The sequence below is a fragment of the Chionomys nivalis genome, chromosome 5 (genome assembly GCF_950005125.1).
Source record: "Chionomys nivalis chromosome 5, mChiNiv1.1, whole genome shotgun sequence".
NCBI lineage: Eukaryota > Metazoa > Chordata > Mammalia > Rodentia > Cricetidae > Chionomys > Chionomys nivalis.
Window position 1 is genome coordinate 23,803,913 of NC_080090.1, and position 12,951 is coordinate 23,816,863.

At 44.3% G+C, this 12,951-nt stretch overlaps 1 protein-coding gene across 2 annotated transcripts in view; it reads left to right on the forward strand.

The window, feature by feature from the left end:
* The window catches only part of C5H1orf226 (chromosome 5 C1orf226 homolog), a 287,393-nt gene that overhangs the window by 237,505 nt on the left and 36,937 nt on the right, over nt 1–12,951 (forward strand). For both annotated transcript variants that reach the window (XM_057769571.1, XM_057769572.1), the window contains exon 5: nt 1,602–1,710. In XM_057769571.1, the coding sequence (XP_057625554.1) occupies nt 1,602–1,710 (109 nt within the window). The remainder of the gene's footprint in view (nt 1–1,601; nt 1,711–12,951) is intronic.

Here is a 12,951-nt window from a genome sequence, read left to right on the forward strand (position 1 = left end):
CGGGAGGCGAAGGCAGGAAGATAGCCTTGAGCTGAGACAAGCCTAGGCTATATAGGAGATTTAGGGCTACATAACAAGACCCTGACTCAAGATAGATAAAGATAACCCAGCGGTGGTGGCACACACCTTTAATCCCAGAACTTGGGAGGCAGAAGCAGTTGGATCTCTGTGACTTCAAGGCCAGTCTGGTCTACAAGAGCTAGTTCCAGAATAGGCTCCAAAGCTACAGAGAAACCCTGTCTCGAAAAAAGAAAAAAAAAAGATGGATATAAATATAGATAGATAAATAGACAGACAGACAGACAGACAGACAGACAGATAGATACATGGAAAGGAAGAAAGAAACTTACCTATGAACATTACCAATGTTGTCAATGTTATTATTGAGAGAGGAAAAAAAGATATGTGAAGAACTTGTGGCCCCAGTAGACTTCATTAAGAGCTGTACCCCAACCACCCAGAGCTGACCCACTGGCCTCCACTGCTCCACCTTATGCTCGATAGAACCCTGGACCAGCCCATGTTAAGCAGCCTCCAGGACGTCATTTATAATCTTCCCTCCTTTTACTTCTGCCTCCACTTTTGTCCCTACCTTCCTAAAGCCCCAAGCCAGCAGCCAGAGGGAACTTTTGGTTCTAAGCATGAAGAAGTTAGTCGTCAGCTCAAGAGCCCCCAGTGGTCTCTCATCTTCAACTTAGAATACACGCTCTGAACTTCCTCTGTGTTCTGACCTTGGGTTCTGTGATCTTGCTTGAATCACACTGGTCATTTTTCAAACCCCTCTAGTACCTTCTGTGCTGTGTAGGGCTGGCTCGTAACCTCTATTCCCTCTTCCTAAAGTGCTTTTGCCCGGCAGTCTCTGCGATTGCCTTGACGTGTCATCAGGTCTCTGAATCGCTGTGCGTTGTTTGGCCATCTTTTCTAAAACAGCGGCCTCTGTCATACTCTGCCGCTTCCACTGCTGGAGTTTTCACCCTAGCACATCTTACTTGTGTATTGATATCTACACAGAAGTCTTGTGAGCTCAGGAGCACTCAGCGCCCTGCTGCGGCCACGGCACCTGGCTGCCCGTGCTTTCCAAGATCCGTGAGGAAAAGTTAGAAACCTGGCTCATGTAGAATGGGGTGGGAAATGAAGTCACTGTCACCAGGAGACCTGTAATAATGCAAATGTCTTAGATTTTTCAACATGGCCCCGATTGTTAATTTCCCAAGGCTCCTTTTTGGGGGATAAATGTGAGCAGGTCTCAGAAAACTTGTGTACATTTCCCTGGGTTTAATATAGATTTATTGCTCAGGCAAAGATGGGAACTATTTTTCCCCCTTCCAACAGAGGTTGGTCATCTCAGGATGTAATCAATATTAATGTGGTTTCCACACCCTACCATGCCTTCTCTCCCAAATCTGGAAGTCCCTCACAGGAGCAGCCATGTTTGTAGAGCCTCCTGCGTAGCAGCTTTTGGATCCCACAGGAAAAGGGTTTTCTTTGATGACTTGGCATCAGTGAGTTCTGCCTTCCGCCTCTTCGTGATCAGAGGCTTCCTGTGGACACCCTAGACTGAATGCCACATTCAGTATGTTTTTCTGTTGTTCTTTCCATAGGATCTTCTACGTCTCCCATGATTCCCAAGACTTGAAAATCTTCAGTTATATCGCGCGGGATGGGGCCAGCAATATCTTCAGGTGTAATGTCTTTAAGTCCAAAAAGAAGGTAAGGGGGCTGTCATGGGTCATCTGCTAGTTTTGTCTGATGGACCCAGCTTGTATCTGTCATTGATTTGTCTCCCTAATTGAGGTTTAGAGGTGGATTTTTTAATATCAGAACTGGTAACACCACGTTAGTCACCTGTCATTGCTCCAATGTGATAAAACCCTCTTTGATTGTAGTATCATCTGAACTTTGTACTTAGTTACATATAGCAATAGAGAGGGGTCCACTGTTTGATACATCTTTTGAGAGAGGACCAGATAGGCAGAACCAGCAGAGATGCTGACCTTAGCTTGCAGAAAAGAAGCATTGACTTAGGTGACCCTTGACCTCAATGTTGTGTATAACTCAATGGTCCAGCTGTATTAGTAAATCATGACATGGGGAATCTAATTTAGCTTAGGGTAGGATATCGGTTGTCATGGGAAATTATTTTAATATGACAACCTTGACACTGGGTAAATGTAATTTTTACACTTCTGTAGAGGTGCCCTTTCTCCCTGTCATTCCTCTAGGGCCTGACATACAAAACTAGGATTTGGAATGCCTGCCTGAGGGGTAGAAAACCTAGAATTAACCCCACACTCCTACTGTAGTCCATAATGATTTAAGTCGATTGCCACCCCACTGAGTCTCAGCTTCTTTAAAGATACATTGAGGATAGACAAAATTAGCATTTTCTTCTAAAAAATGTTTTATTAGCACATCGTAATTATACAATTATACATAATAATGAGATTTATGGCATTTTCATACATGTACACAATGTGTTTCAATTATATTCATTCCAGTTACCCCACCTTGTTCCCTTCCCACTTTCTCTGATGCCTTAAAACCAGCTCTTTCCAAAAATAAATGTATTTTTTAACATTTATCACCCAAAGTGTTCCATGTTATAACTACTGTATTTAATTTTCTGAAAGACCCTGATGTGAAGGAAGCCCCTTAACTTATTTAGTCTAGCATTTCAAAAACTGATTTGGCTACATAGCCATGATTTTTTCATGTAGTGTGTGTTTTTAGAAAGCATTCCAGCAGTTTCTAAGGCCTTACAGTTCTACTCTCAGAGAGAAACCATCAAGTCTGGCTTCTCATAAGACTCCCATCCACTGCCTGCACATCCCCTCCTGTGCCTTAAGGTGCCACTCATAGACTCATGGGTACTTTATCATGATCCAATAGGTACTACATACAAGTAAGGCCTGACAAGGTCAAAATTCACTAATACATGTGTTTCTTGACGTGCGGGAGGATATGTCATGATTAGCCCATCTTAAGTTGAAAATATTATAAACTGAAAATGTATTTAATATATCCAATATAGCATCCATTATTGCTCAACAGTGCAGTACCTGTGGACTAGCCATTTCTGGAAGCTATGGCTGGCTGCCACTGTCCAGTGCCACAAGCATTTCCTACTGAACACCATTAGTCTAGGGGGAAAAACTCAAATTTTGAAGTATAATTTCTACTATCCATCCATCCATCCATCCACCATCCATATGTATATGTAGCTTTTATGCCATCAAATAGTCAAAAAGTTGCCAAATCAAGTCATCATAACTCATATCAGATAGATGTCTTGTTTCCTATGAAGGAGGAACACACTGCTAACTTACCATGCCCTCTAAGATCTGTGCCCTTAGACACACTATTTTTAGGCCTTTTATGTATGGTTTGTTTGTTTGATTGGTTGATTGATCGGCTATACTGTGGATGAAGTTTAGGATCTTTTCCAACGGTTTTTTCATTGAGCTCCATCTTCAGCTCTCAGGCCCTTTTGAAATATGTCATAGAATGGACCAGAAAGTTCTAGAACCGGAAAGGCATATAGCGTAGGAAAGGAGCAGTAACTTCTTACTGAGATGAGAAGGTGGATGAATTGCCAGGCTTACCGTCTATATGACAGTTGGAAGGGCAGGAGATGTGAGTAAGGCCATATTAGGCTGTGTGTTAGAACTTAAGGGAACTTGAGTAGGAAGAAGGAGAGAGAATAAGTCCTAGTCACTGGGGATGGACGGGTTTAGGGCTAGGAGAGTGAGAGGCTCAGTGATGGATAGCCACTGGACTGACTGTCTGCAGTGTTCTCTCGTGTGCCACCCAAGAGTGAACCACCCCACCTTCCAATGAGTTCTTACCTATGCAGTGACTGCAGTCTTGTGCATAGGCTATGTACAACTTAGAGATTTGAGTTATAGATAACATAGTCATTTACCCACTACTTACATTGTTTATCTCATTTTATCTTTATAATGCATATTGAGGAAGATAAAATAAATGCTTTTTATTCTCATTTTCATAGATTAGTATGGACACTCAGTCTGAGTGATTTGCCAGGTTCTCCTAGAAAGGCAGTCGCTAGAACCAAGAAAACACACAGAACAAAAGGATTTTGAGAAAAAAAAAAAACATAGGTGAAGGAGATCCTGGATCCTTTTTGGGGATCTAGTCTGGTGACACAGCAGGCTGAGGTGTCCTGCTGCCAAACCAGTGTGTGAGAATGGCCTCCACCTAGAACCTGGGTCTTAGAGTTAGGTACCGAATCGAGTTCCTATTGACCAAGGACACATTCTCTGCTTCGGGTCACCCCAGTTTCTTTCACACCTCCTAGCTCTCAGAGCTACTTCTCATTCTCCTGCTTTCTGTATCCCTTTTGCCCTTACCTACTGAGTCTGTAGCTCTTTGTGGGGTTGGTTCTCAGGCCCTGTGCTGGCCTGCAGCCATGCAGCTAGGATAATTATTTCCAGACCGCCTGGACTATGAGCACTGTTGCTGTTAAACTCTAGACAGGAGGACCCGTTTCCAAGCCAGGAAAGAGCAAGGAATTGTTCAGCAAAGGAAACCCAGTTTGGGAGGGGTGGGGAATGTGTCTAGGAGGCTTTGCGCGCCATCCTGGTTGGCCTCCAAATAAGTGTTTAACTTTCTTACAAAGCCCTTCTGGTTTCTGGAGATAATAACTTGGGAAGGAGTTTTAATGGGCAAATCATAGGCATATTTAAGAGACAGGGAGAAAGAACTGTAGACTCTAAGGAAATGTATCTTGCAAGGATGGTTGTGGACCATTAAGAGTCACATTGGTGGGAAGCCAGGAGACCCAATGCTCTCCTGAGTTCTCAGATGGATCACAGCATAGAAAAGTCTTGAGTAAGTGTCTTGCTTGCTGTGCCTAAGATTTAGTTACCACTATTCCACACCGTGTCTCTCTGTGTGCCGGTGACATGTTTCTCATGATGGGCCGCTAATGCAGAGTAATCCTTGCTATAGAAAATGGGTTGTCTCTGCTGCTGATTGAGAATACTGGCCAGACATCTCGGTCTTCCTCTTTAAGGAATCCCTACCCCTAGCTTCCAACACGATTGTTCTGTACCTCTGGATCTTTCTCTAGTCATTCACATGAATGACCCGTGTGCTTCTCATTTGGGGGATTTTAACTTGCAGCTGTTTGTTTGCAGCTGTTGGGCTCTTGCCGGAAGCTAGACAGCAAGTGCTGCACATGCCTTTAATCCCAGCACTCAGGAGGCAGAGGCAGAAGCAGGTAGATCTCTGAGTTTGAGGCCAGTCTGGTCTAGTTCCGGGACAGGCAGGGCTACACGGGGAAACTCTGTTTCAAAAAAGAAAGAAAGGAAGGAAGGAAGGAAGGAAGGAAGGAAGGAAGGAAGGAAGGAAGGAAGGAAGGAAGGGAAAGAAAGAAGAAAAGAAAGGAAAGAAAGAAGAAAAGAAAGGAAAGAAAGAGAAGAGAGAGAAGAGAGAGAGAGAAGAAAGAAAGAAAGAAAGAAAGAAAGAAAGAAAGAAAGAAAGAAAGAAAATAAAAAGAAAATCATACCTACGGTGTAGCCCTGGTCCTCAAGGCCAATTTGTAGTGGCTTTTGCTGTAATCACTCCTTGCTTATAAAGATCCCCTTTACTCTGAGTACCCCAACACTGTGACGTAGGTATTCATCCCATAGTGTCCTTATATGGTTAACAGTGCTTGGTCCCCACTTTATAATTAGCAAAAGAAATGACCCAGGATAGTTAATTACCCCTGGTCACACAGTGAATGGATAAAGTCACTGAAATTAGAAATAGATAGGCTTCCTCCTTGACAGTCCAGAGCTGTTACCACTAACCCTGTGGCATGAAGAGAAACCCAGGAACCTCTCAGAGCTTGAGTCTTCCAGTCATCCAAGAAGGTGAGAGGCATGTTAGGAATGCTAGTTGTTGTGTGTGCCGTGGACTGGTGTTTCTGATCTGAAGGATCGAGTTCTGCGTGTCAGGGTTGGGGTGAAGAGGTCCCAGCACCTTTCCCATTGGTGCTGGGAAACAGTGGAAGCTCTTGATGATGACTTCCTGGCAACTTGGCATCTCCTGTGCTTCCCACCTTCTGGGATATAACGATAGTATCATTTGCAAGACTCTTCCTCCCTTGGGCAACCCCCTCCCTGGCCTCTCCACCTGTCCTGTGGTGTGGATGTCACCCTCTTGGCATGTTTTCTTCACATCCCCAGGAGGATGCACTCATGCCTGATGCACATAGCTGTGCTTATTAGCCCATTTCCCCAGGCCTTGTTAGTGGTTAGCGGGAATGGCAGGGAGTTCTACCAGCCGCAAAGTCAACCTCTCGACATCCTTTTTTCCTGCAATCACAGTTCAGTTGGGTTGGGTGAGGAGAAGTTGCTTCCTCTTGTCACGCTCTTATCAGCAAACTGGGGTCCACAGATGCAAAGCCGAGCTGTCCTTTAGAGTTTATAGGAGGTTTGGAAGGGCAGTGACGATCATGTGTTAAAGAATGACAAGTGTCAGGTTGGAGAGATGACTCAGAGATTAAGAGCACTGTCTGCTCTTCCAGAGGACCCAGGTTTGATTGCCAGAACCCATACAGTAGCTCGCAATTGTCTGCAACTCTAGTTCCAGGGGAATCAGACACCTCACACAGATGTACATGCAGGCAAAATACCAGTGCTTATAATATAAAAGTATTGAAAAAATGACAAGTGTCTAGTAACATTTGGAAAGGTGAGTTAACCCATCCCTTGTCCTCTATCTAGATACTGACAGCACTGAGATTATGACCATTATTTCCCATCAATGTTGCAAGTCAGACCCACTTTGAAAGTAAATTTTCCATACTGGGCAATGATTCATTGTCCAAGGAGGTCCCTCTACCAAATTATGTAATTGAGCCATCAACAACACAGTGGACAAAATCCTAACCCACCTATCATTTATTTCAAGCCCTTAGTACCTCACATATTTATGCCCACATAGAAATATATTCATGCTTCAGCTCGTAGTCCCTGACAACGCCAAACTGAAGCTATCTTTAATTTATTTTGCATGACTTGTGGGTGTTTGTGTTCATGCAGAGGCCAGAGGTCAACCTTGATGCCATTCCTCAGGTGCCATCCAACTTGCTTTTTAAAACAAAATTTCATTGGCCTGGAACTTGTTCATTAGGCTAGGTTAGCTGGCCAGCAAGCCTAAGAAATACACCTGTACCTATCTTCCTAATGCTGGGATTAATTATAAACTTGAGCCACCAGGCCTCATGTCACACTCTGTCTCCCTCCCTCTCCTGCCCCGTGTGTGTGTGTGTGTGTGTGTGTGTGTGTGTGTGTGTGTGTGTGTGTGTGTATTTGTATATTCTGAAAATCAGACTCGGGCCCTTGTGCTTGTGTGGCAAACACTCTCCCAGCTGAACTATCTCCCCAGCTCCTTTCTGAGATGCCTTTAAGTGACACATTAAAGAAACATGACATTCAGTTCTATTCTTGGTGATATTCTGCAGTAGTTGAGCTCAACATAAAGGCACTGTACTTTATTGCTGTGGGCAGGGGAGAGTTATAAAAGTCCTTGCGCACCTGACTGGGTGGAAGCCAAGAACTCGGAAGTACTTGGGAGATAAATCCCAGAAGATGGAGAGGGATAGCCACAGAGTAGAGGGATGGTGGGCCAATAACAAGGCTTCTTGACAGAAGAGGCCTCATGCTTCTTCCTTTTTCCCATCACTGGCAGCTTCATCTTCTCCATCTCTTATGCGCCTTGCACCTTGTGCTTTTGGGCTCTGCTTTCCTTGCTTATCTGAGGGCTCTGCTTTCCTTGTTCATCATCTCCACAAGACGTAAAGGAGAGAGGAGCTTTGTCCAGAGCGGTGAAATTCAGAAGAGTGCCAGCAATCATCAATTCTGAAAAGATTCCCAAGTATAGATAGCCAACCAGCAACGGGCTCATCAGATGGAGAAGGTGAAATGGTGTCATAAATGGTTTTCCTGGGGTTGGATCAAATAGAAGAATCAACATTTGATTTCTGGCTTTCTGAAGCGAATACACCAGCCTTTGTCTACTTTTGAGCAGATAGCTCACGCTCACAGAGAATCCTGTTATTTTCATTGCACCAGTGTTTCAACTATTGACACCTGCTATGTTGAAGCCCACATTAGGCATAATGAGGAGAATAGCTAATTCATCCATCTTGGCTTGGTTTCCGTACCAGGGAGAGGAGGACTGTAGGCTGGGAGAGGGCTTCTATCAAGAGGCTAGGGAGATGGTTTAAAGCAGCACTGTGTGGTGGGATCAGAGGCATACGGTTCTGCGGTAGCTTCCTTCCAGGCCTGATTTCACGAAACTGCCTGTAATTGGCACTTCCAGTGGGTGTCAGTGCTCTCCATCTGCAGCTGAGAGCCACTCTGAGGTTAGGTACCCCTTTCCAGCTCTGAAAACATCAGAGCAGCCATATCCAAGCTAATCTTGATAACCACGAGGCCACACATGCTCCAGGCTGCTAAGAGAAATTGGCTCCTGGACAGGAAGATTTGGTCCATGCGCCACCCAGCACTTCCAGGGGATTATGGAAAACTAAGCTGGATTTGTACAAAAATCACGCGGCATAATGATGCTCCCAACCTAGTAAAACCCAGAGAGTGGCCAGATCTCTGAAAGCTGGAAAAGGCTGTCTTCCTAATAGTCCACTTGCTGGCTCCACGGTGTGCGTGAATGCCTGTAATCTCCAAACCTCCACTTTGATTTCCCAATGTCATGAGATCCGGGCAGCTGCTTCCACGTGATCTTGGAGACCCTGTCTTCATGGAAACCTCTGAAAGAGCTCATTTTGAAGCTCCTCTTTAATGGAGTTCCCCCTCTTAGGTTCAGACCTGGCCTTCTAAGAGGTCCCCGCTTGCATGACTCCTGCATTTCAAGGCAGCAAGCAGAACCAGTTTTCTTGCCTAGGATCACCAAGTGTGGTTAACCTGTAGAAAGGAGCCCATTGGGCTGTGCAGAGAGCAGCTGTGCAAGGATGAGCTCCTGCCTTCAAGTAATTGTTCCCTCTCAAGGTCCTCTTAGAAAGTCCTCTAAAAAGATTTTCAGTGGTGATGAAAGGGAAGTCTTAAAGGTCAAAGGCATCTGGACGCAATATAGCTGTCGGCAAGTAATGTTAGGAGTGGTGAATGCGAGGGACAGGCTTTTACAGGTATGCCATCATTCTGCAGAACAGACAGGCTAGTTTCATGTGTACCAAGTCACCTCCTCAAGAACACAGAGCTATCCATCAAACATGCCGCTATGCCCCTTTATTGTGAATGGAGACATATCCTTTATTTTAAAAAAGAGTAAAAGAAACTGAAATGAAATCATTTTACACCAACTGTGCAAATGTAGAAGTTCACCAGCGTCTTCCCACACAGAAGGTGTTGGACTAGCTCAGAATTGAGATGCATTTGCCCAAGGGTTTTCCTCTTATGCTATAGGAATGAGGCAATGGCATGGCTATCGTCCTTTTGACCTTAGGATATATAAAGAAAAGGAGATTCTCTTACATTCTTCATATTTCATGCTGTTGAATAAAGAAAACACAAATAGCCTATCAAGATCTATCTTTTTGGGAGCTGGAAAGATGGTTCAAAGGTTAAAAGCACTGGCTGCTCTTCCAGAGATCCTGAGTTCAAGTCCCAGTATCCACATAGTGGCCCACAGCCATCTATAATGAGATCTGGTGCCCTCTTCTGGCATGCAGGTGTAGATGCAGGTAGAACACTATACAAGTAATATAATTGAATAATTGATCTACCTTTTTCTTGACTTAATTACCTTTTGATGCAATAAATTTTTAATCAGAATAGAGGTTTTTATTTTTATTGCATTATTTATTTAATTTGTGTGTGCTTGTATGCATGTTTGTGTGTGTGCCATGATATTCATGTGGAGGCCAGCAAACAGCTTGGGGGAGTTGCTTCTCTCCTTCCACAATGTGGGTCTTTGGGATCAAACTCAGGTCATCCCCCTGAGCTGAGGCAAGGCCACTATATGTAGCCCAGACTGACTTTGAACTCCAATCCTCTTGCCTCTGCCCCCCAAGAACTAGGATTACAGAAATCTGATACTACACTTGTCAGAGTAAAGCATTTCTTGAGCACTGCTGTATGAGAGCCCTGTGGGAGTTGCTAGCGTGTGCGTTCCTCACACCTCGGTCCTCCGTGCCGTGGATGAGATGCGGTGAGAGACACACTTCTGGTTCACATCCTTAGTGAGTCAGAGAAACTTAAACAGAGAAACTGTGACCAGGGGAGGATAGAAGGACATCAGGGGCTGAGGGGACGACTTTCCCCTTCCAACATGGGGGAAAGGCACAACCAGTAACCAAAAGCAGCTCTTTCTGCATTTTCAGTGGAATCAGATAGAGCTCAGAGTTGGCTGTTGAGTCTAGAAGATGCACTGAAATGTAAAAATGCTGCTTGCATCAAGCATTGAAGCCAGTGTACTTCCATACAGCATGGCAGGCTTCTACAGCTGAACCTTTAGTTGTGCCTGCCCGCATCTTTGCTCTTGTTGAAGGTGGAAGACTAGAGACTGAGGCAGAATTTAGAGGCTTTAAATACTCAGTTCTTAGAGTACCCCCCAGCACCCATTATCAGCTGCAGATACATGAGAGATGAAAGTCCTCTATGAAGGCCTTTCCCACCCACCCCAGCCTCTTATATAAATGCAAAACTAAGCCTATACATCCTCCTCTGCTCCTGTCCAATCCTGTAATCCGAGGACATGCCTGTGATTTACAGAGGTGATGAAAGTTGTACCATGTCTTTCTTAGGAAAATTTGAGATTTTACAGCAACACACTCAGGAATGAGCTTTGTTTCCTATGTGACTATATTTTAAAGAGGGAAACTGAGTCTTTATTCTGGGAGTGATGGGGAAAACTGACCCATTCCTTGAAAATATTACTCAGAATGAGATTTCTGGGTTAATTTATATATAAGAAAGTCATAGAATTAAACTCTTGCTATTTAAATATTGCCCAGCTAGGTGGTAGTGGTGTACACCTTTAATCCCAGCACTCAAGTGGCAAAGGCAGGTGGATCTCTGTGAATTGGAGGCCGGTCTAGTCCACAGCGTGAGTTCCAGGACAACTAGGGTCACACAGAGAAAACCTGTCTCAAAACGAAACAAAAACAAAAGCAAACAAACAAAAACCAAGAGCCCAAAAGCTTAGTCTTATCCATTTTTGTTTTGCGAACCTAAAGCATTTAGGTTTTCTGCATCATGTAAAGATGTTTAGGAGAGGAAAATCTACAAAAGTTAGTTGGGGAGGGGAAGTGAAATCTTCCATTAAGGGACAGTGGCAGGCAGAATAAAGCCATACATGCAGTGACTGGGGAATGAGCTTTGCTGTGATGCGAAAGATTGAGAAGCCATAGGCAGCCTACTCCTCTTTTCAGAAAGGAGGGGGGAGGGAACCAGAAGATGAACATCACTGAGGCTGCAGCAAGTGTCTTTTTATCTGAGGGTGGAGCTTCCTGGTCCAGCCCTAACCAGGAAGCATCCTCATGATCAAAAGTGATGTAGATGTCCTTACAGCCCGGCAGCTGCAGTTGCCTGCTGACGAAGGCAGTCCAGTCGGTACTTGTGAGCCCACCCCTAAGTAGCTAGGAACAATTTATGGTTTCTAAGGGAGGGACAGTAGGCTTTCCTTAAAGATAAAGCTCCTGGTGAAGTTGCACACACTCTACTGATGGCCCCACAGAAGTATCTGAACAGCACAAATTGTAGCTGATGGGTTATTAAAAAAGAGGAGGTAGGCATGAAGTTTGGAGGGGTAGGCAGTTAGGGGTGGATCTGGGAAGAGTTAAAGGGAGAAGTTAGGGTAAATATGATGAAAATACATCATATGAGATTCATAAAATTCTCAAATGATTTATCATCATCATTATAGAAGAGAGATGTACAGAGTTGGGACATGTTTGTCATTGATTTGTTAGGTACCATACCTTCTGAAGTACAGGCTCTCATGCTTTAGGAATGGGATGGAGTTTACAGATGTAGTGTGGGAGATACAGACAAATCTCAACATCATGAGAAGTACAAATGAATCATGCTGTAACCTCAGCAGGAGCCCTTGGTCTGTCAGCGCCTTGGATATTAGAGTAGTAATACAGTGTCATCCACCTCATGCTGGTATCCCCTGGGGGGTCTTGAGTATTATCAGTGGATTATGTAGTCTCACTAGGTAGCAGTCATGCCCAAACTCGGATTGTCAAAACATGGCTAGTGCTCAACTTCGGCATAAGGTAAAGTCCAGTGAGATAACCCAGAGTTGATGATGGTGCAATGTTTGGCTTTCCTCACTGTGGGCTCTGAGACTGTATATTTACATATCTTTCATTTTCAATACTTGAAAGTAGGTGAGAGGTAACTAATCATCATGTGATCTAACCAGGGACCCCTTTGAGACCATGCCCAGGGACCCCAGCTGTGCTGGGTTGCTGCAGACAATCTGGGAATCGCTTCTCTGCCCTTCCTATCTTTCCTTATTAAGTGGTGGAAGCCTATGAGCTTTCCCACTGGGCTCCTAAAGGAAGAAGTTACATAGCAGAATAAAAGCAAGGAAGGAGCTGCATTGTGTCCCAAAACCAGTGCCCTGGAGCTTCATCGCTGTTTTCTTCTAGTAGTTTTATAGTTTTGACTCTGATCTGAGTTAATTTCTACATATGGCATAAGTAAAGAGTCTAATTTCACTCTTCTGCATATAAATATTTCATTTTCCTAATGCCATTGATTGAAGAGACTCTCCCCGTTGTGTGTACACATCTGGGTATACAATATCTTGGAGAAGCACTGGTAAAGAGTTGCCTCTCCTTTCTGCTGGTCACTGTGGGTCTGTGAGGATGCCAGTCTTCAGCTGGTTCTGCAGTTAACCGTTGTCTTCTCAGCCCCGTAGAGGCCCGTCTGTAGGAGCTCCTGGGAACTTTGCCATTAGAAGTCGGATGGCCCA